This window comes from Lampris incognitus, chromosome 21, assembly GCF_029633865.1.
Source record: "Lampris incognitus isolate fLamInc1 chromosome 21, fLamInc1.hap2, whole genome shotgun sequence".
NCBI classification, from domain to species: Eukaryota; Metazoa; Chordata; class Actinopteri; order Lampriformes; family Lampridae; genus Lampris; species Lampris incognitus.
The window spans coordinates 11,863,517-11,887,579 of NC_079231.1; the positions used below are offsets into that span (position 1 = coordinate 11,863,517).

At 42.8% G+C, this 24,063-nt stretch overlaps 1 protein-coding gene across 1 annotated transcript in view; it reads left to right on the forward strand.

The window, feature by feature from the left end:
* LOC130131608 (protein unc-80 homolog) overlaps positions 1-24,063 on the forward strand; it is a 106,067-nt gene that overhangs the window by 36,829 nt on the left and 45,175 nt on the right. Inside the window, 8 exon segments of the mRNA XM_056301372.1 lie at positions 1,849-2,012; positions 4,377-4,475; positions 5,040-5,248; positions 7,800-7,906; positions 8,422-8,575; positions 14,622-14,794; positions 17,230-17,442; positions 19,918-20,053. Coding sequence (XP_056157347.1) covers positions 1,849-2,012; positions 4,377-4,475; positions 5,040-5,248; positions 7,800-7,906; positions 8,422-8,575; positions 14,622-14,794; positions 17,230-17,442; positions 19,918-20,053 — 1,255 coding nt within the window.

Here is a 24,063-nt window from a genome sequence, read left to right on the forward strand (position 1 = left end):
ATGTGACAAAGTGAGGTGGAGTGTGGTAGATATTGCATCTTCCATGGATCGGTTGGCTCTATATGCAAACTGTGGGGGCTCTAGGTTGGCAATGATGTGGACCTTGATGTGCTGCATGACATGCTGCTCAAAGCACTTCATAACCATGGGAGTGAGGGCGACAGGGCAGAAGTCATTCATGTAGGCTGGGTTTGACTTTTTGGGCATGGGAATGATGCTGGCACTTTTGAGGCAGGTGGGCTCTACTGCTTGACTGAGCAAGATGTTGAAGATGTCTGTAAAAACATCTTTCAGCTGTTCTGCAGTCTTAAAAGAGCATGCCCAGGTAGGTTGTCCGGCCTTGCGGGTTTGTGTGGGTTGAGGCTAGTGAATGCCTTCTTGAATCTGGTTGCTTGGTGATGGTGGAAGTGTCTGTGCTCGCCTGTTACCTCAGAACGTGCAAAAAAGTCATAGAGTTTGTCTGTTAGGGAGGGATCTTTATGGCATGCCTTGAAAAACCTTGCCACAAGCGCCGTGTGTCTTAATTATTATCAGTGAAGTGGCTGTTGAGCTTTGCTCCATACAGCATTAATTGTAAAGTGCTTTGAGTGGCTGTTGCAGCTAGAAAAGCACTATATAATATGCAGATTGATTGATTGATTGGTTGATCTTCACCTCCCTGATACTCCGGGGCAGATTTTTCTTCACCAAATTGGAACATAAATGACAGTGAGTCTGATCTGTTGCATTGAGTTCATATAAAACAGTTATACTTGATGTGAGCATGTCTGGTTTACTTTAAGATTTGAATTAAAATTGCATATTCATCTCGTCTTCTATAAGTCGAGGAATTCTGTAAATGGTGAACAATGTCAAAGCAACAATAAGCCTACGATGTCCCTGTGTACACTTCTGCACACACCTACTTAATCACACATGCTTAGCAATTCCCTGTAAAAATATTCACATTTTGTAGAGGTTATTTGCTGTATGATAGCTGTTAGCTTGAGTTGCTTCTCATTTTACTGTCAGAAATTTCATTGTCCTCAATCATGTTTTTATTTATAGCATGAGTGTTTTTATATAATATATCACATTTTGTACATTACAATACTATGCAATTTGTTGAAAGTGCACAGATAAAAAGAAGGTAATGATAAAAGGATAGAGCAGACGGAACACGTGCAATAATAAAATAAGAAATAAACCCTTAAACCTTAGGTTTAACCTTAGATTAAACCTTAAAGGGAGGCACGGTGGTGCAGTGGTTAGCGCGGTCGCCTCACAGCAAGAAGGTCCTGGGTTCGAGCCCTGGGGTAGTCCAACCTTGGGGGTCGTCCCAGGTTGTCCTCTGTGTGGAGTTTGCATGTTCTCCCCGTGTCTGTGTGGGTTTTCTTCAGGTGCTCCGGTTTCCTCCCACAGTCCAAACACATGTAGGTCAGGTGAATCGGCCGTACTAAATTGTCTCTAGGTGTGAATGTGTTTGTGTCGGCGCTGTGATGGTCTGGCGGTCTGTCCTGGCTGTCTACCCGCCTCTGCCGCCTAATTACTGCTGGAATCGGCTCCAGCATCCTGTGACCCTGGGAGCAGGATAAGCGGTTTGTATAATGAATGGATAAAGACTCCATAAAGAATAATAAAATAAGAGTGCTGTGAATCTAATTAAAGTAGATTAAATTTGAATAGGAACAAACTATAACTGATAAACAGCAGATTAAGAGTTAATAAACGGAAGTAGAAGTAGGTTCTCACTCTGTGTGTGTGTGTGTGTCTCTCTCTCTCTCTCTCTCTCTCTCTCTCTCTCTTGCTGTCTCTCTCTCTTTTGCTCTCCTCCATTAACATGCTCCCTCTATCTGTCCTCCTCCACAGGGTCTGTATTGTGACATCCGCCAACTGGTGCAGTTCATAAAGGAGTCCCATGGCAACGTCTTCCGCCGTGTGGCACTGAGTGCGCTCCTGGACAGTGCCGAGAAAGTAACCACCACTAAGAAACCTGATGAAAGGGAGGAGCCAAAACCACCCGGACCCAGGAGGTACTTCACCAATCGCTGGCCGGAAGGGTTTTGACCAAGCTAGGCAAAAAGTATATTCTTAAGAAAATGTTCAAATAGTGGCTAATATACTATACTATGGAAACTTGTAAAAAGTATGCCGTTAATCAAATAGTAATCTCATTAACATCAGTATTAATATTAGTATCAGTGATGCTGAGTGAGATGAAATGCAGTTTGAAAGACATCACTAAAGTCAGATCTACAAATAGCTGAAAGTGTAAATTCATTATTATGCTTCAAAAATGATAAACTCAGCATGTGATTTTGTTTATTTTTAGCTGCAGATTTGTTTATCTTACTTTAGATTGTATTTATATCAGAATATATTTAGTCAATTTACCGAATTGCAGATAATTTGCTTATTTCATATACTTACCTTGATCCATGTCAGCATTTCTTATATCAAGAAGCATTCAGAATATAAAGAATTATAAAACACGAAACTCTTTCTCCCTTTTTTCAGGCAACTGAATTCATGGACACATCCTAAGTGAACAGTTTAGAACCTGGTCACAGAATAATTGCGCTCTCGCTCTCGCTCTCTCTCTCTCTCTCTCTCTCTCTCTCTCTCTCTCTCTCTCTCTCTCTCTCTCTCTCTCTCTCTCTCTCTCTCTCTCTCTGTATATTAATAAGTAAATAAATAAAAAATATAAGCAGCTGATGAGTGCATGACGCACGAAACCGGCCTGTACTGCTATGCATTAAAACTTTTTTTTTCTGTATCTGCGTTGATAGTCCGCCCCTCATTAGTTGAGCACTTATAACACCGTTGACGGTTTCAGAAAAAACGCTACATATATATATATATACACTACCGTTCAAAAGTTTGGGATCACCCAAACAATTTTGTGTTTTCCATGAAAAGTCACACTTATTCACCACCATATGTTGTGAAATGAATAGAAAATAGAGTCAAGACATTGACAAGGTTAGAAATAATGATTTGTATTTGAAATAAGATTTTTTTTACATCAAACTTTGCTTTCGTCAAAGAATCCTCCATTTGCAGCAATTACAGCATTGCAGACCTTTGGCATTCTAGCTGTTAATTTGTTGAGGTAATCTGGAGAAATTGCACCCCACGCTTCCAGAAGCAGCTCCCACAAGTTGGATTGGTTGGATGGGCACTTCTTTGAGCAGATTGAGTTTCTGGAGCATCATATTTTTGGGGTCAATGAAACGCTCAAAATGGCCAGAAAAAGAGAACTTTCATCTGAAACTCGACAGTCTATTCTTGTTCTTAGAAATGAAGGCTATTCCATGCGAGAAATTGCTAAGAAATTGAAGATTTCCTACACCGGTGTGTACTACTCCCTTCAGAGGACAGCACAAACAGGCTCTAACCAGAGTAGAAAAAGAAGTGGGAGGCCGCGTTGCACAACTGAGCAAGAAGATAAGTACATTAGAGTCTCTAGTTTGAGAAACAGATGCCTCACAGGTCCCCAACTGGCATCTTCATTAAATAGTACCTGTTAGAGCCTGTTTGTGCTGTCCTCTGAAGGGAGTAGTACACACCGGTGTAGGAAATCTTCAATTTCTTAGCAATTTCTCGCATGGAATAGCCTTCATTTCTAAGAACAAGAATAGACTGTCGAGTTTCAGATGAAAGTTCTCTTTTTCTGGCCATTTTGAGCGTTTAATTGACCCCACAAATGTGATGCTCCAGAAACTCAATCTGCTCAAAGAAGTGCCCATCCAACCAATCCAACTTGTGGGAGCTGCTTCTGGAAGCGTGGGGTGCAATTTCTCCAGATTACCTCAACAAATTAACAGCTAGAATGCCAAAGGTCTGCAATGCTGTAATTGCTGCAAATGGAGGATTCTTTGACGAAAGCAAAGTTTGATGTAAAAAAAATCTTATTTCAAATACAAATCATTATTTCTAACCTTGTCAATGTCTTGACTCTATTTTCTATTCATTTCACAACATATGGTGGTGAATAAGTGTGACTTTTCATGGAAAACACAAAATTGTTTGGGTGATCCCAAACTTTTGAACGGTAGTGTATATATGTGTGTGGGGGGGGGTGTATAATAAAACCATTAATATGTTTATTTCATTACAAGTTTATTGGAGTAAAATAATACAATTTATTTCACTGACATGATGTTCTCTATAGTTCTGATATATAGTCATTCTTATAGGTAAACACTGAGTGTGTCTTCATAGTGATCTGGTCTAAACTTTCCCCACAGCCTCACTGACACTTTTCAAAGTACAGAAAAAGAATCTGTGATTGTTTGTTTTATTTTTCCGTAGCGCATCAGACGGGAGGAGTTTAATTCTGAACATACGTGTGTGTGTGCGTGTGTGTGTGCATGCGTGCGTGTGCGTGTGTACAGGTCAGAGGCGGGTGTATCCACGGAGAAGGGTCAGGCGTCCGGCGCTGCAGATGAGTGTCGTAGTTATATCTCCAGTCGACCCCCCCAGACCCCCGAACAGTGAGATTACCCCCGACATGATCTTACCTCTCTTAAGCAATGCATTTCAATCAATATTTTCAAACTCAATATCTTCTCATTCTCAACCTTTGTGTGTGTTTTCGAAAAACAGTTATAAGACAGACACTAAAAAGCCCATTTCCTGGAGAAAATCACATCACTTTGACTTGTTTTTTGTCACCCATGCACATTTCTTATCCTTGTAATGGTTATTTACATTGATATTACTTGATGGCACCTTTGCACTACCGTGCTTCCTATTTATTACATTCGACCACCATACAACAAACGAACTGTTGACCAGATAGATGCCACTGTTTGGAAGGTTCCTTTTTAGAAGTCTATCTATCTATCTATCTATCTAGAAGTCTATCTAAGAAAGATGTCTTTATTTTTAATTATTACTCTCCCATGAGCAGTTGTTATTTTGGTGCCATTTGTCTGCCTTTTATGTCCATCTCTGGTTTTCCTGTTTGAAATTTCTCGTCACATTTCTCTCTCTCTCTCTCTCTCTCTCTCTCTCTCTCTCTCTCTCTCTCTCGCCTCTCTTTCTGACCTCCACAGTGAAGAACAGATTCCCGGTGCTCTTCTGGGCAGGAAGGACTTCTGGAGGAAGATGTTCAAGTCGCAGAGTGCTGCCAGTGACACCAGCAGCCAATCAGAGCAGGACACATCAGAGTGCACCACCGCCCACTCCGGCACCACCACTGACCGCCGCTCACGTTCGCGCTCCCGTCGCATCTCCCTCCGCAAGAAACTCAAGCTGCCCATCGGTAGGAGAACACCAGACACATCAGCACCCCCACATTTCCACCTTTGAAATCGTTTCTCTTGAGCTGGTTCATTCCTTCTACACTGAACTCTGATTAAAACGTCACTTGAGGCCATTTGTGGATGTCTGGGCCAGTATTGTGTTTCAGTAATAAGGAGGGAAAGTGATAAAGTCATCCTCTGGAGGTAGCATTCTTATCTCAGGTTGGGGACTACATTGCAATATTTAGATGTAGTAATGTGAGTGAAGCGTTTTGATTCGGATCTTTGTACACTTACAGACAAAATGAACTTTTTACAACAATTTTACATTTGCATTTTTTAATAATTCATAGTTCATTGCTGTATACACCAATCAGCCAAAACATTAAAACCACCTGCCCAATATTGTGTAGGTCCCCTCGTGATGCCAAAACAGCTCTGGCCCGTTGAGGCATGGACTCCACAAGACCTCTGAAGGTGTCCTGTGGAATCTTGCACTAAAGCATTAGCAGCAGGTCCTTTGAGTCCTGTAAGTTGCGAGATGGAGCCTCCATGGATCGGATTTGTTTTTCTAGCACATCCCACAGATGCTCAGTTGGATTTAGATCTGGGGGAATTTGGAGGCCAAGGCAACATGTTGAAATCTGTCATGTTCTTTAAACCATTCCTGAACAATGTGTGCAGTGTGGCAGGGCACATTATCCTGCTGAAAAAGGCCACTGCCATCCGGGAATACCGTTGCCATGAAGGAGTGTACCTGGTCTGCAGTTATGTTTAGTCAGGTGGTATGTGTCAAAGTAACATCCACATGAATGCCAGGACCCAAGGTTTCCCAGCAGAATGTTGCCCAGAGCTCCAGACAGGCTCCAGCACCCTGCAACCCTAAGTAGGATGAGCAGTTTGGATAATGGATGGAGTATATGATCCGAATACATTTGTTTGTGAACAGCAAGTGCAGTCTTGGTGCAAAGCCTCTCAAGGCGCCGACCTATAACCTTGAGCTCACCTAATTCAGGTGTGTACCAGGGAGCGGTATGGAGAAATGAGAGAACCCGTGTTTTCAGGGGGGCTAAAGTATCAAGTGTAGAAGATAAAATATTATTGCGGTAGTCCATTAGATCAGGGAGAGAGGAGGTGGGAGCAGGAATGGGGTTCGAGGTTATTAAATGCTGAGATCACCTGGATTAGGTCAAGTCAATTTTATTTGTATAGCCTGATATCACAAATTACAAATTTGCCTCAGCGGGGTTTACATATATAATGATATGGTACGATGCACCCTTTATTTACTGAGCAGTAGGTTGGTTTTGAATAACACAGTGTTATGGTCAGAGATGGGTAGTTCAGCAGAGGTGATGTCATGCCGGTGCATACAGCATCACAGTCTTATGGACTATTTTTGTTTTTTCTCTTGAGTCTTTCTTCGCCTGCACACATTTTATTGCATATAATCTCCAGGAGCAGCCAGTTTTAACTTTTTTCCTATATTAGAAGTATTTTCTCCTGTGTTTTCTAAATACAGCTCAGCCTGTACATGTCTTATCAAAAAAGCAAATTACTTACACGATTGGACTGATTTTGCAGAATGCAGACTGTTGTTGAGATATATACAGAATCAATCATTCCAAATGTTTTTTTTTTTGCTCTCCATATTTGATCTTAATGTGTATGTCCATGACCATGCTCTCATTAGTTCATGCATCGACTTGTATCTGCTGCTCTTCACTTTAACTTGTTGTGTTTTGTTTGTCTGCTGTGGGAAAAGGTCTTTCCATGAGGCAAAGTCACTTCATCTCTATCTGGGTCTGTCTTCTGTGTTTTGTCCCTTGTAGCATGCCGTGGGACAGTCCGCCTACCAATCACGCTCTCTGTCTTACGTATGTGGACGTGGTATCATCTCCATATATGCATCAAAACAACGTTCTCTATTTATGTGGCGTGGCTTTAAAACGTGATGTGTATCCCAGCGGGATCAAACGATATGTGCAGATAATTCCTTTTGCTGTTTTCAATGTGCATGGGGTTTATTGCATCAGGACCGCTGAAATCAGATTTAGTGTTTGCTGACTTGACATTCATAAATAAGATGGACTAAATTCTCCAACATGGCAAACTGCACCTGTGTACCACCAGCACAGGTTAAAATCGAATCCCCAAAATTTATTTGCAAATACTGTTTGACGCCTGTCTCTTGTCTAAACACTAGAATTTTTTCCTCCGTCTGCTTAGAATTTGTGTGTTCACCAAAAACTGTTGGTTTTACAAAGTGTGTCTGGAAAATGATTTTTGAATGAACCCCCTGTTCTGTGTAGCTTTGTCAGCCGAGTTATGCTCAACGTGTGTTTTGGTTATTTTGAGCACTTTCCTGCCATGACCGTTCCCTCTTTATCTAACCCATGTTTTATTGTGTGTGTGTGTGTGTGTGTTTAGGTCGCATCAGGTAACTGTGTGTATCCATGTGCATGTCACCTCCTTGTATACTCCTTAATGCTGTTTTTGCTGTGTTTGTGTGTGTGTGTGTGTGTGTGTGTGTGTGTGTGTGTGTGTTTGTGTTTGTTTGGGTCACATCAGGTAACTGGTTGAAGCGCTCCTCTCTATCTGGGTTGACTGACGGTGTGGAGGATCTGTTGGACATCAGCTCGGTGGACCGTCTCTCCTTCATACGACAGAGTTCAAAGGTCAGAGGTCACTGGCCCTTTACTTGCTATCCTCTCCAAATCAAAATCAAATCAATCTTTATTTATATAACACATTTCATTCATTGTAATGCATTCATTATAGTGCCTTTACATTCAATGAAACTGCTGAGACAAAAAGAAGGACATGATTTAGAAAAAAATTGATTAAATTAGGACAAACAGAAACTATAATTGAGGAACACTTGGAATGAGTATTGTTAAAAAAAACCCTAAATAGATGCTAATACACAGATGTAAAGGGTGGATGTAAATGGGTCAAACATCTTCAAACTTTTTTGGGGGGGGGCGTTTCATGTACAACATTCCTAAATCAACCAGCAGGGGACATGATGTCCAGTTTCTCTCTGGGAAATGTGTGTTACAACAGCCATGTGTCAGGGCAGCGGTATCAGTCCATGTGTAATGGATTTCATTCATTTGTTTCTTTCCTTCTGGTGGTATTGGTTATCTTTTGGAGACACTTGTTTTTGTGTGTATGTGTGTGTGTGTCCCAGGTGAAATTCACCAGTGCAGTGAAGCTATCAGAAGGGGGCGCTGCAGGGCCGGAGTACGGCAGGGACGAGGAGGAGAATTTCTTCAAGAGGCTCGGTAAATGGAGGTCTGGCAGGCGGAATCCATCCAAGCTTCACCACACAGAAGAGAAAGATGGTAGACCCCACCCCCTGTCACCCTCGGCAGGGTTGACCTTCGCCTGCCCCCACCCCACCGTCCTCTCTCTCGCTCACGCTCTCACTCTCCTTGACCCCACTTGTCTGGCTGTCTGGCTGTCTGTTTGTATGTCGTCTGTCTTTGCCAGCCGCGGTCTGTCGTTTCGTGTCCGTCTGTGCGTCCATCATTCTCAATGCTGCGCTGGATCATCCCGCTGTGACTGCATCTCGAACCTTTAACACGGGATGTGTGGTTCTGAGCATGACTGGGCGTCTGGGCCGGGAGAACATAGAGACCAATCTCACCCACCAGTCACAGTAATCTATCATAAGAGTTTCAGCAGGTCCCGACACAAGCATACAAACTGTGCACAAGTGCCAGCGTCAGTGAACTATATACTAAAAGAATCTGTAATATGACTTTATCAAACTTTAAAATATGGCTCTATTATATACTGTATAATATGACTCGATTAGACTTTATCATATGACTATAATAGACTGTATAATATGACTCAAACAGACTATAATAGACTATATTATGACTACTTTATATTGGACTGTGTAATATGACTATAATAGACTCTATGGCTTAAATAGAGTATATAATAGGACTATTTCTTTTTATTCTTGTCTCTTCTCCCACATATGTGAATGGTGTGATGTGAGTCTCCCCTGTGTGCATGCGTAGTCTGTCCTCCTGTCAGGTCTACATGGTGATGGCAGTCGCGTGACTCAGGTCCTGGGATGTTCTGGGGGCATCTGGACACTGCTTGGCATCCTCCCCATCATATTCTTCATATATCTTATATTCCATTATAATTCTGTTATCCTCTTTCAGTGTTGTATTGTGTAAACACAACAGCCATGGCACGTTGTCTGTCTTGGGAGAGAGATCCCTCCTCTGTTGCTGTCTCTGAGGTTTCTTCCTGTTTTTTCTCCCTGTTAAAGGGTTTTTTTAGGGAGTCGTTCCTTATCCGATGCGAGGGCCTAAGGACAGGATGTTGTGTTGCTGTAAAGCCCACCGAGGCAAATTTGTGATATTGGGCTATACAAATAAAATTGACTTGAAATTGATGACTGACTTTTTTTTCTTTTTCGAATGTATTTTTGATTTTTCCCTTTTTCTCCCAATTTAGCGGCCAGTCGATCCCTATTTTAATTCAAACACCCATCCTCGTATTGCATGCGTTTGTCAACTGCATCTCTCCGGCCGGCAGTCTCGAAGGAGACGCCTCCCCATTTTCGTGACAAGGCGAATCCAGGCCGAACTGCCTTTTCTGACACACACAGAGACGTATTCATGTGACGAACACAAGCCGACCCCGCCCCCCTCCTGGAGACAGTGTTGCCAATTATCGCTGCTTCATCGAGTCCGGCCATAGTCGGATCTGACGAGACTGAGGCGCGAACCCCGGTCCGTAGTGGACAACTGCATCAACACAAAGCCGATGCTGAGACCGCTACACCACCGCGGACTGGGAAATTGATGACTTTCTTAACACAAATTAACCACAGTCTGCGATTGACGTTTATAATGCTGTTGCTTTATTGATCCTCTCATTAGATTGGTCCGGCCAGCGAGTAAAACAAAGGTCCAAGGATTTAAATTTATATCTTCCCAGTCAAAGCACTTTTACATCCTGGTTTTTTGGTAGATGCTGCTCAGCTAAGAACAGATATTAGTTGCAGAGAAGTAATCCACAGTGTCAAAGTTTGAGAGCGTTTCAATTTTGAGTGCTGACAGTTTCAAACACTGCTATATAACATTTAAAACAGTTTATGCCATATGATATAAACTATTTTAAATGTTATATGAATATCCATGACTTGCAGTTGTTGTCTTCAGATCAGTGTAATTTCTATTGGGTTTCAGTTTGTGGTTCCTGCTCTAATGATGTTTATGGCAAACTGTTCAACATTTAGCTGTTTCTTAAATAATCCAGTTTTCTGCTTGAATATCCATCCATCCATTATCCAAGCCGCTTATCCCAACCGGGGTTGCGGGGATGCTGGAGCCTATCCCAGCAGTCATTGGGCAGCAGGCGGGGAGACACCCTGGACAGGACGCCAGAACATCACACCGCTTGAATATATTAACCTATATGTTATCCTGCCTAATGTGGAAGTCAGTTCTGTGTGAAAGTAGTTCACAAAAAATCAATATTCAGAATTATTATTTTGATAGATTTCACTTATTACCAATAGACAAATAATTAAAAATAAGGTTTTAACAAAGGACACGTTCAGCTGCTAACTAGAAATTCTGCTCAGTATCATTTCAGGCCACAGAATTGAAAATTTGAAACAAGTATACTTAAAATGTAAAGGTCTTCCCATCAAAAAATCTTGCAAACACAGATGGCTGTTTTATATCGGTTCGGTCACAGGACAAGTCTATGGCTAGTGATATAGCTTCTGCTTTCTTCAAATCAGTGAGTAGATTGGAAAAACACTCCTCTGCTAAAAGTTCTACTCTTCTTGTTGCCGTGTTAGCCAACAATGGCACCTGCTTTAATAGCTCCACAGCCGTTTTCTTGTTTGTCTCATCATGACTTAAAACTTTAACAACCATATCGATTGCACATGTTTTAATCAACTCAGCATCAGCGAATGGCTTCTTAGCTTTAGTAAGGTTCCATGAAACATGCAGTGATACAGCTGCTGTACTCTCTTGCACCGACGTTGAGTTACAGATGGTAGAAATGGAGTGCTTGTATGACGTTGTCGTATTTGCTATTTTTTTGTTTGTAGTGATCTGATTTTGTAGGTTAGTTGGCATTAAAACTGGCAGCATGCATAGTGTTGAAGTGCCGCTTGAGCTCATCTGATGTGCAGACAGCTACGGTCTGCATGCATATCAAGCATGCCGGTTTGGCATTGGCGTGGTCTGGTAAAATGAAACAAAACCGATCAGTCCAGTCAGATTTGAACTGATGGTTTTCCTCGTCGCTGTTTCGTGCAGGCCATTTTCTTGGTTTAGGACAGTTATTACCGTGTACCCCCAGGGCACTCTGGAGGGGGGGTACTACGGGAGTATGGGGTACCGCGGCAGTTGCTACAAGCCATCCGGTCCTTGTATAACCAAATTAAGAGCTGTGCACAAAGTCAAACACATTTTCAGTGGCTGTCAGGCTCCGCCAAGGTTGTCCCTTGTCTCCGATTCTGTTTGCAATATTCATGGACAGGATCTCAAGGCGCAGCCAAGGTGAGGAGTGTGTCTGTTTTGGGAACCTCAGAATTGTATGTCTGCTCTTTGCAGATGATGTGGTTTTGTCGGCTTCATCAGAACGTGACATCCAGCGTGCACTGGGGCGGTTTGCAGCTGAGTGTGAAATGGCCGGGATAAGAGTCAGCACCGACAAATCTGGTTCTCTACCAGAACATGGTGGATTGCTCCCTCCAAGTTGGGAATGAGTTATTGCGTCAAGTGAAGAAGTTCAAGTATCTTGGGGTCTTGTTCACAAGTGAGGGTAGGATGGAGTGGGAGATTGACAGGCGGATTGGTGCAGCATCAGCAATAGTGTGGACGTTGTACCGGACCGTTGTGCTGAAGAGGGAGCTGAGCCGGAAGGCAAAGCTCTCAATTTACCAGTCAATCTTCGTTCCAACCCTCACCTATGGTCATGAGCTTTGGGTAGTGACCAAAAGAGTGAGATCGCGGGTACAAACGGCTGAAATGAGTTTCCTCCGTAGGGTGTCTGGGCTCAGCCTTAGAGATAGGGTGAGGAGCTCGGACATCCGGAGGGAGCTCGGAGTAGAGCTGCTGCACCTTCGCGTCAAAAGGAGCCAGTTGAGGTGGTTCGAGCATCTGATTGGGATGCCTCCTGGGCTGCTTCCTTTGGAGGTTTTCCGGGCATGCCAGCTGGGAGGAGACCCCGGGGTAGACCCAGAACTTGCTGGAGGGACTACGTGTCCAATCTGGCCTGGGATAGTCTTGGGATCCCTCAGGGGGAGCTGGAGGGCGTTGCGGGGGAGAGGGACGTCTGGAGTGCCCTAATTAGCTTGTTGCTGCCACAATCTGAACCTAGAGAAGCGGCTGATGATGAGACCAGATGAGATGAGATGAGGACAGTTATTGATTATCTGTGACTTAGCTGGTGAGGGGCTCTGTCTAGTCAAGCACCTATGGCATAGGTCAAGTGTACGGTGTGGGGTGAGGTCATTATATAGTTGCGCAGCACACGCTTTATTTCACAGGTATGTTAGTGCCAATGGGTCAGTGCGGGCCACGACATTTACTAGCTCTGGACCTAGCCCGTGGGCCGCTTCTTGGGGTTCAGGGCTTTAGATCAACTTGCGCAGTGAACTAGCAGCAGCGCCTTTGGCTGCGCTATGACCCAGAAATTAGAGCCCTTTGTCTCTAAAAATATTATGTGTACTAACCAATTGAAAAATTACCAAAATTCAACGCTATATGTCAATGCAGTGTTATCCAGAAGGGTAGCACTGAGATCAGAGAGCAGTGAGAAAGAAGGGTTAATAAAATTGATTATTTTCACCATAACAACTGAAAACCAACTTTTCCCCTAGAGGATAGTAGATATGTTTTCTTCTGCCAAAAAGATTTTTAGAGTGTAACTGCAAGGTATGGATTTTCTCTTACTGAGATATTCTTTCTATTGAGTTGGAAAATAAACATGTTAAGTTTTCCCAAACCAGTCTAAGATTTGTTGAAAATGACACATCCTTGTGGACCTCAGTAAGTGTCCTGAGACGATATTACTGTTCTCAAAATGCCCTCAGTAGTTTAATTGCATCAGTATTTACATTTAACCTTTTACCATTTAACCTCTCTAGAGTAATGTACAACCTCTGCACATCATAAAGAAAACGCAAACCGCTGCGACAGTGTTATTTTTATAAAATTCTTCCCTTTTCTCTTGTTGTGTTTCAAACCTTGCTCACCTCTCACCCAATATACCGTCCCTGCTCTCTTCATCTGTAAAAGAGAGAAAAGCGACCCCTTTAATCCGTGAAGTTTCCACTCTGACCCACTTGGAAAGAGAGAAATCGAGGGTACATCGGGGCTCGGGAAGAATACCAACCTGACAAACCATCTTTTACTGTCCAACACATTTTTGTACCACTATGAAGCATGGTGCCCTCAATGCTCTCTCTCTCTCTTCGTCTCTCTGACTCTTCTGTGTTGATGTGCTGTGGTGTTTTCCATGCTCAGGCCATTAAACCAGTCAGTAAACCAGAATGGTCCACATGGCTTTATTTGGTCTTTGTCACTATGGCTCCACTTGTGACTTAAACTTATTTGAAATCTACATTTATACAGATTGGATTTAATAAAACTGCATCGCTGTACGTCCACATCTGGTCTCTAAATTAACCTTTTTGATTTGTTGACTAATTTCAGTTAGTGTCATGTCTTTTACTGTGCTAATGTGCACATTGAGGCTTCAATGCGTTCTCCCAGAACTATCTAGAACTTGGATTTTTGTCCAGACCTGTCACTTGTGTTGAAGTAACTGGATGATAAAAAGTAGTTTTGTTTAAGACAAGTGTAACCATAGCCGGTGGCTGTTTGCCTTTCATTTCACTAGACTCTGTCAAGTGTTTTGTGAAACCTCCAGGATGGCTGTTGTAGCTGTCGTTGTGTTGACATGAGAACATTGTGTTGGTGTTAGTGGTGCTGAGATTGTCTTGAGGATTTTGCTTGTAGACTTTCATCTTTGTTTTGTTATGACTGCTTTCTCTTCTATTCTCTCTTTTCTTCTCATCTGGCCCTCTCTTGATCTGTTATACACTTTCATCCATTTGCTTTTTTTCTTCCTCCTCTTCTACTCCTTCCTTCTTCTGTGCTCTTCTCCTTTGCCATTTTGTCTTTTCTTCTCCCTTTCTATCATCTTGTTTTGTCTTCTGCCTTTTATTCTTTTACATTCTCTTCTCTCCTCACTGCCTTCATTCCTCCATATTTACTCCCAACTGTATTCCATCATCCCATCCCTTCTCCCTTTTCTCTCTCTCTCTCTCTCTCTCTCTCTCTCTCTCTCTCTCTCTCTCTCTCTCTCTCTCTCTCCCTCTCTCTTTACCAGGACCTCACAGTTTCCAGGAGCGCCTGGCGGCCAGTCAGGAAGCCATGAAGAACAAGAACGTGGTGAACCTTGGCGCCATCCGTCAGGGAATGAAACGCTTCCAGTTCCTCCTTAATTGCTGCGAGCCGGGGACGATCCCCGATGCCTCCATCCTGGCCGCTGCTCTTGACCTGGTATGTTCTCTCAGCATTTTACATTTCATTTATCAACTAGAGGAGTGAACTCTGTAGAGTGCAAATTTCCACCAGGTGGACATATCTCCCCTTCTCCAGTGCTTGGACTTGTTGACAAACCCTTCTTTCGCCTACCAGGATTTTGCACAGCGCCCAAGTCAGTTGAACAAGAAATGTGGGGAAAAAAACATTGTTAATATGCAGTGCTCAAGCTGCAAAAATCTACCTAATAAAGACATTTTGCCTGCAAGTATATTGATATGCAGCGTTTTTGATGGACCCTCATACGAAAGCGACCAAGTCTGATAATAAATGACAGAGATCAGCTATAATAATTTCAAAGTCCTTATTAAAGGAGTATAATGTATTTAAACATCACGGTTTTCATGATGTAAAATTAAACAAGGTGAATGGCTGCTCTGCTGATTGATTTTCATTCATTCTAAAGCAATAAAACAACCGTAAGAAAAGATTTTAAACATTCCCTCCACCCTTTTCTTCCCAATTGTATCTGGCCAATTACCCCACTCTTCCGAGCTGTCCCGGTCACTGCTCCATCCCCTCTGTCAATCCGGGGAAGGCTGCAGACTACCACATGCCTCCTCCAATACATGTGGAGTCGCCAGCCGCTTTTCACCTGACAGTGAGGAGTTTCACAAGGGGGACGTAGCGCGTGGGAGGATCACACTATTACCATCCAACCTGAGGTGTCCCTCTAATATAATTGTTCCTAATCCTGTTCTTCTTCGTCACTCCTAATGAAAATCTTAGCATCTTCAACTCTGCCACCATCAGCTCCGCCTCCTGTCTTTTCGTCATTTTCAATTTGCAATATTGGGCTATACAAATCAAACTGTCTCAACTTTACTTGAATTCTGCTCTCTGCCAGAAAATTCTGAAGGTGAATGTCTGGTCATCAGTCCATGATCTAAAGCAGAGGTGTAATTGGGTTATGCAGCAGAACAATGATCCAAAACACCATAGTCAATCCACCTCACACTGGTTCCTAACTGGACATGATGTGGATGAGCTAACAAGCGAACAAGCGAACATCAGATTGTTTCAGTTTTTCCCAATGAAGCTGTCCCAACCTGCTCCATGTGCCAGCAAACAGGCCAGCAAGTTTTTTGCACTTGCGCCACCTCCAACCTATTTTCATTGGTCAAAATGGACGCTAGCTTCCTTGACATGTCCGTTTCCTCTCCGGTCAACAGTAACACCAGCTAATAATTAATTAAAGAGAATGAATGGAAATTAAATGACTGAGGAAATGATTAAAACTTGAGAAAATTACATTGGTAATGAATAAATAACTTAGACACTTACTCATTTGCAGAGGGAGAAATCACAAGTGGCGCCAAAAAAAAACCCTCTCCTTCACGTGCTGCAACATCGCTTGTGGTATATATGGACAATTTTTTGCACCCCATTCATTAGACTTTGCTCGCTTACTTTGTGTTAGGAAAAGTGAACCCCATTGAACCCCATTGAAATGCTGTGGCAGGACCTTAAACGAGTAGTTCATACTTGAAAATTCTCCAGTGTCGCTGAATTACAGCAAATCTGCACAGACTGGGCGAGAATTCCTCCACAGCGATGGGAAAAACTGATATCCAAGTATAGGAAGAAGGTTTTGGTTGCAGTTGTTGCTGCTAAAGGTGACAAAACCAGTTATTAAGTTCAGGGGGGCAATTACTTTTTCATATGGGCGATGACAGTGTTGGATAACCTTTTTCTTTCAATAAAAATATGATCATTTAAAAACCATTTTGTGTTCACTTGGGTTCTCTTTGTCTTATATGACATTTTGTGTGAAGATCTGAAACCATTCAGTGTGACAGAGATGCAAAAATACAGGAATTCAGGGAGGGGACAAATAGTTTTTCATGGCACTGTATATACATTTACCAGCCAAGTAAGGGCACATAAAACATGGGTCTGATCCAAAAGTATATACTGTAAAATTTGAAATGTCCAAAAATGTAGACTTTGAGGAGTTGGGATATTGGCCAACTTTAGCTAGCTTTACTTTGAACAACTTTAGTTTGTTAACTTTACTTTTATAATAGTGAAAGAAATCAATGCAAAGAATTGACTCTAGAACTAAATGCAAGATGGATACAGGATAAATGGAGTCTTAAAAAATAGTAATATGGAATCACAGTATTTATAAATCAAATCAAATCAAATCAATTTTATTTGTGTAGCCCAATATCACAAATTACAAATTTTTCTCAGTGGGCTTAACAGCAACACAACATCCATTGTTATACTTGAAAAGTCTCAATATGTATCCAGTCAGCACCACAATATCACTGTCATATTGAATCAGGAAGTACCTGCCCATTGTCAGTTCCACTAATTATAACAACATGCATCAGGAATGTGTGTTACCCGTGACAGTAACGTTCAAGTTCACTTCCTGGTTCCTCCAGGAGGCGCCAGTGGTCGCTCGAGCCTCCCTTTTCCTGGAGTGCGCCCGTTTTGTCCACCGATGTAATCGAGGCAACTGGCCAGAGTGGATGAAGGGCCACCATGTCAATATAACCAAGAGGGGCCTGTCTAGGGGCCGCTCGCCAGTGGTGGGCAACAAGAGGAACCAGAAACTGCAGTGGAATGCCGCCAAACACTTCTGCCAATGGGGAGACGTGAGTTAAAGATGTATCTTAATATACAATATAAGCTTCTTTTTTTTTTTTACAGATATGAGTGTTTTTAGTTCAACACTGCGGAGATGTAAGTCAATACACAGTGGAAAAACAGGTTTGTTGTGGATGATTTTGTTTTTTGGGTAACCCTTTAAATTACAGGCCATTCATTACACAGAAATGTGCAATTTACGAATAAGTGTTAAACTTGAATATAAGGTAGGATGTGGCGCTATCTTTACTATGATTATTTAGCTCAAAAGGGTATTCAGTAGTTACCTTATATCAAAAAGTTCAATTTCCCTAACTTCAATGAAATTGGGGTTGTGTCAACCTCTGATGGTGCATACAAAGAATAAATAAGACAGGAAAGAGATAAGAAATATAAAATTTCAGCAATACAAAGTACAGTCTAAACAATATAAGTACAAAATAGAAGCAACAAGATGCAAAAACATCAGCAAAGATGCAATAAAGCTGCGGTGTGACAGACATGAAGTGGCTTAATGTGACATATAAGTCAACATTGCAAATATTGCTATTGCATGTGCCCAATGGTGGTGGCACATCAGTCTCATCAGACTGAGGGGATGTCTGAATTCATTAGTGCCACAGCTTTCGGAAATAAGCTGTTTTTCAGTCTATTTATGCGTGTGCAGATTGATCTGACGCTACTACCTGATGGGAGGAACTGAAACAGATGGTGTCCAGGGTGTGTAATGTCTTTTATGATGTTCTTAGCCCTCCTCGGACAGCAAGTGCTGTGAAGATGTTCTAGTGGTGGCAACTCAATGCCAACAATGTGCTGTGCTGTCTTCACAACATGCTGGAGGGCTTTTTTTGTCCGCATTGATGCAGCTGCTGTACCAGGCTGTCGTACAGTTTGTTAGGATGTTCTCTGTGGTGCATCTGTAAAAGTTCACAAGCAGCTTTTGGGAGAGGTTGGCTGTCCTTAGCCTCCTCAGAAAATGAAGGCGTTGATGTGCTTTACCCACCACTGCTGAGGTGTTGTTAGCCCAGGAGAGTTCTTCTGTGATGGTGACTCCCAGGAACCTGAAGCTGGGACTCTCTTCAAAGCCTCTGTGTTGATGTGGACAGGACTTTTTGTGATCTTATTGGAGGTCCTAAAGTCCACAGTAATCTCCTTGGTCTTTTTGGTGTTTAAGACCAGGTTATTGTTAGCACACCATGTTGTCAGGTTCTGAACCTCCTCCCTGTATGCGGCTTTGATGTTGTCTAATATGAACCCGTTGACTGTCGTATCATCTCCACACTTACCGATAGTGTTGAAGATATGGATGGGTTGGCAGTCATGCGTGAACAGTGCATAAAGGAGGGGGCTCAGCGCACAGCCCTAGGGGACACCGGTGCTCAGGATGAGGGTGGAGGATGTATGCTTGACCAGTCTTCATTTCATATTCATGTTTAACAGATGATTACTCTTTATCCCTATGACACAAAGGATTCAAAATAATATTTTGGGACAATTTGATGTGTGTCTTTATGCATGCTAAATAATCCAGGTAAGAAAATCAAAGAAAGTTGAATCAGTTCATGTGGACACAACGTTTGACAGAAATGTTTCATCACTCATTTAAGTGACCTCTTCAGTCTCAACTGACTTCAGGTATCCCCACCCTTACAGTGGCATAATGACTGAAACTAACGATCAATTTCATATACAAATAGGCGTGATCATTGACTAGCGTCACAATGGCCATGTGTACTATTCACAGAGGATTTGGGAATGTTTGCAATCACAGCATTGTAAGATGGTGACAGATGTACTCTTATTCCCCCCTCGGTTCCGGGATGGTCGTTCCCTCTTCACATAGATGGCCTCTTTGACTCCCCGTTCAAACCACCCTTCCTCCCTGTCAAGGATGTGCACATCCTCGTCATTGAAAGAGTGGCCACTGGCCTGTAGATGGTGGAGACTGTGGAGTCCTGCCCTGATGTGTTAGCTCTCCTGTGTTGTGTTGTGTGAGTGATGAAACTTTTCTGTCAATAAAAGTTGCATCCAGATAAACTGATTCAACTTTCTTTGACTGAATTTGATGTGTGGCTTTATCCCATACAGTGTTTGATGTAGATTATATTTAACAGCACAATCCCTCCCTTAAGTTAGACAAATCTTGAACCTTAGAACAGTTTAAGCTTCCATTGAACAAAGTTTTATGTCATGAATGCTCCTTTTTTTCCTTAATGTCTGCTTTTTCTCCAATGAAATGCACTTGTTTTACTGTCTTTTTCTGTTTTTTTTTTTTTTTTTTTGTTATTTGTCTTGTGTTTGTGTTATATTTATATTTTGAATAATGAATGTTGATTTTACAGTTTTTACACCTTCTGTTGTCAGTTCGATTACGTATTTGCAGGGCACCATTGTAAATGAGAGCTTTGCTCTCAGTTGGCCTTCCCCTGATTAAATAAAAAAATATCAGCAAAGATAGAGAAAATGTGTGTTTGTCTATGCAGGCGATTGGTACAAGGCTTAGTGAGTTGTGCCATTCGGACAGTGAGAGCCCGGCCAACATCCTGGGTTACATTTATGATGAGGAGACCAAACGTCGGATGAGAAAAGAGGATGAGGAAGAGGACTATTTAGATGACAGTAAGATGAAAGCGCAACATCCAAACTTCACAGCTTTTATTCCATTCACAATTTTACTGGCTTTTCTTCTAAAAGGTTAAGAAAGGGAAACTGATGAGATATTTCCTGCAGACACTTAAATGTCATGTTTTCTATGTTCCTGTTTGTTCAATTTTACTGTATTTATTTTATTTTTACTCAAAAAATAAATGGTTGAAATCCCTGTGTTACCTCCGGCTTGGTTGGGCATCCCTACAAACACAATTGGCTGTGTCTGCGGGTGGGAAGCCGGATGTGGATATGTGTCCTGGTCACTGCACTAGCGCCTCCTCTGGTTGGTCGGGGCACCTGTTAGGGGAGGGAGGGGGAACTGGGGGGAATAGCGTGATCCTTCCACATGCTGCGTCCCCTTGGTGAAACTCCTCACTGTCAGGTGAAAAGAAGCAGCTGGTGACTCCAAATGTATCGGAGGAGACGTGGTAGTCTGCAGCCCTCCCTGGATCGGCAGAGGGGGTGGCACAGTGACCAAGATGGCTTGAAAGAGTGGGGTGATTAGCCAAATACAAATGGGGAGAAATGGAAAAAAAAATAGTTGGACAGTCAACATAAGTGTTATTTTACCCACTAATTTATCTCAGGACATTTTAATCTAATGAAACTGTTTATTTGTAGTTTTTTAGTATTTTTTTTTCTGCAAACACAATTTTTAAATTCTTTTAAGGCTTAAAGTACCCCTCCACTAAAAAATATGTTTTATGTTTGTGTCCCTTAAAATGTCTGGCCTTGACTAGACTGATGTGTATCCTTGCAAAGTTTGTCAGTAGGGCCATGTTTTCACATTCCCCTACTTGAGGAGGAGCTGTCTGTGCACGTCTCTAAAATCTGAGATTCAAACTTATTCCAGGTCAGCTGAATTTGGTACTTCACAAATACAAAATCCAATTGCTGTCTATTATGCAAATACAGGGCGGGCAAAGAAACCTGAAACCTGCGCAGAGCGGACTTGTCAGTACAGAGCGAGTTTGCATTAGCATAGTGAAAGTTTTGGTGGCAAACATGGTAAAGTGAGCAGTGCTATCTATCCTCAATGCTAGCCAGATGATCCATGAGGAGCTGATGGAATACAGTATCAAAGGCTGCGGTGAGGTCAAGGAGGATGAGGATAGAGAGTAGACTGGAGTCAGCTGCACGAAGGAGGTCATTAGTGATCTTAACCAGGGCTGTTTCTGTGCTATGTTTGGGGCAAAAGCCAGACTGGAATTGTTCAAAGACATTATTGTTACCAAGGTGGATCTTGCGTTGAGATGCAACTACCCTCGAGGATTTTGGAGATGAATGGTGAATTGGAAACAGGGCAGTAGTTGTTTTGGTCAGTAGAATCTCAATTTTTTTTTCAGAGTTGGTCTGATTATGGCAACCTTCAGTGAAGGAGGAACTGTACCAGTGGATAGAGAGGAGTTGATGATGGAGGTAATCAGGGAGATGATAGAGGGCAGGCATGTTTTAACTAGGGTTGTGGGAATTGGATCCAGGTGACATGAGGTGCTAGACTTAGTAAGAGGTTTAGAAATGTGATTTTCAGTTGGAAGACTGAAGTCACATGGGACAGTGGATGGGGACAGTGTCATTGCACTTGCTGATGGTAAGTCAGTCTACATGATGTTAGCAGAGGCTAGCTGGTCATGAATGGTACTCATTTTGGAGTTGAAAAACTTCAAAAAAACAGAGCATTGCTCATTAGAAAGGTTACTGTTCATACTGGTTTCAGGTGGATTTAGTAACCTTTTAACTGTGGAGAAGGAGAGAAATGTGGAGGGTCAAGGAGAGAAATGTGGAAGGACAGATGGTGGTGGATTTTGCGAAAAGGATGGAAATGGCTGTGGTGAATACATATTTCAAGAAGATGGAGGAACACAGGGTGACGTACAAGAGTGGAGGAAAGTGCACACTGGTGGACTATAGCTTATGTAGAAGGTGCGATCTAAAAGGGATTGGAGACTGCAAGGGGGTGACAGGGGAGAATGTAGCTAGGCAGCATCGGATGGTGGTCTGTAGGATGACTTTGGAGACCAAGAAGAGGAACCGAGTGAAGGCAGAGCTGAAGATCAAATGGTGGAAGTTGAAGAAGGAAGACTGTTGTGTGGAGTTCATGGAGGAGCTAAGACAGGCACTGGGTGGTAGTGAAGAGTTGCCGGATGGCTGGACAACCACTGTAGAAATAGTGAGGGAGACTGCTAGGAAGGTACTTGGTGTGTCATCAGGACAGAGGAAGGAGGACGAGGAGACTTGGTGGTGGAATGAGGAAGTACAGCAAAGTATGCAGAGGGAGAAGTTGACAAAGAAGAAGTGGGATTGTCAAAGAGATGAAGAAAGTAGACAGGAGTACAAGGAGACACAGCGTAAAGTGAAGAGAGAGGTGGCAAAGGAAAAGGTGTACGGTGAGTTCTATGACAGGTTAGACACTAAAGAAGGAGAAAAGGACTTGTACCGATTGGCTAGACAGAGAGACCGAGCTGCGAAGGATGTGCAGCAGGTTAGGGCGATACAGGATAGAGATGGTGACAAGCGGGGAGAGTGTGCTGAGAAGGTGGAAGGAGTACTCTGAGGGGCTGATGAATGAAGAAAATGAGAGCGAGAGAAGGTTGGATGATGTGGTCATAGTGAATCAGGAAGTGCGGTGGATTAGCAAGGAGGAAGTGAGGGCAGCTATGAAGAGAATGAAGAGTGGAAAAGCAGTTGGTCCTGATGACATACCTGTGGCGGCATGGAGGTGTTTAGGAGAGGTGGCAGTGGGGTTTTTAACTAGATTGTTTAACACAATCTTGGAAAGTGAGAGGATGCCTGAGGAGTGGAGAAGAAGCATACTGGTACTGATTTTCAAGAACAAGGGCGATGTGCAGAACTGTAGCAACTACAGAGGTATAAAGTTGATCAGCCACAGCATGAAGATATGGGAAAGAGTAATAGAAGCTAGGTTAAGAGGAGAGGTGACGATCAGTGAGCAGCAGTATGGTTTCATGCTACGAAAGAGCACCACAGATGTGATGTTTGAGAATGTTGTTGGAGAAGTATAGAGAAGGCCAGAAGGAGTTACATTGTGTCTTTGTGGATTTAGAGAAGGCATACGACAGGGTGCCGAGAGAGGAGGGGTGGTATTGTATGAGGAAGTCGGGAGTTGCAGAGAAGTATGTAGGAGTGGTGCAGGATATGTATGAGGGAAGTGTGACAGTGGTGAGGTGTGTGGTTGGAATGACAGATGGGTTCAAGGTGGAGGTGGGATTACATCAAGGATCGGCTCTGAGCGCTTTCTTGTTTGCAATGGTGATGGACAGGTTGACGGACAAGATCAGGCAGGAGTCTCCATGGACTATGATATTTGCGGATGACATTGTGATCTGTAGCGAGAGTAGGGTACAGGTTGAGGAGAGCCTGGAAAGGTGGAGGTATGCACTGGAGAGAAGAGGAATGAAAGTCGATAGGAGCAAGACGGAATACCTATGCGTGAATGAGAGGGAGGACAATGGAATGGTGAAGATGCAAGGAGTGGAGGTGACGAAGGCATATGAGTTTAAGTACTTGGGATCAACTGTCCAAAGTAATGGGAAGTGCAGGAGAGAGGTGAAGAAGAGAGTACAGGCAGAGTGAAGTGGGTGGAGAAGAGTGTCAGGAGTGATTTGCGACAGAAGGGTACCAGCAAGAGTTAAAGGGAAGGTTTACAAGATGGTTGTGAGGCCAGCTATGTTGTATGGTTTGGAGACAGTGGCACTGACGAAAAGACAGGAGGTGGAGCTGGAGGTGGCAGACTTGAAGATGATAAGATTTTCGTTGGGAGTGATGAAGAAGGACAGGATTAGGAACGAGTATATTAGAGGGACAGCTCAAGTTGGACGGTTTGGAGACAAAGCAAGAGAGGCAAGATTGAGATGGTTTGGACATGTGTGGAGGAGAGATGCTGGGTATATTGGGAGAAGGATGCTGAATATGGAGCTGCCAGGGAAGAGGAGAAGAGGAAGGCGAAAGAGGAGGTTTAT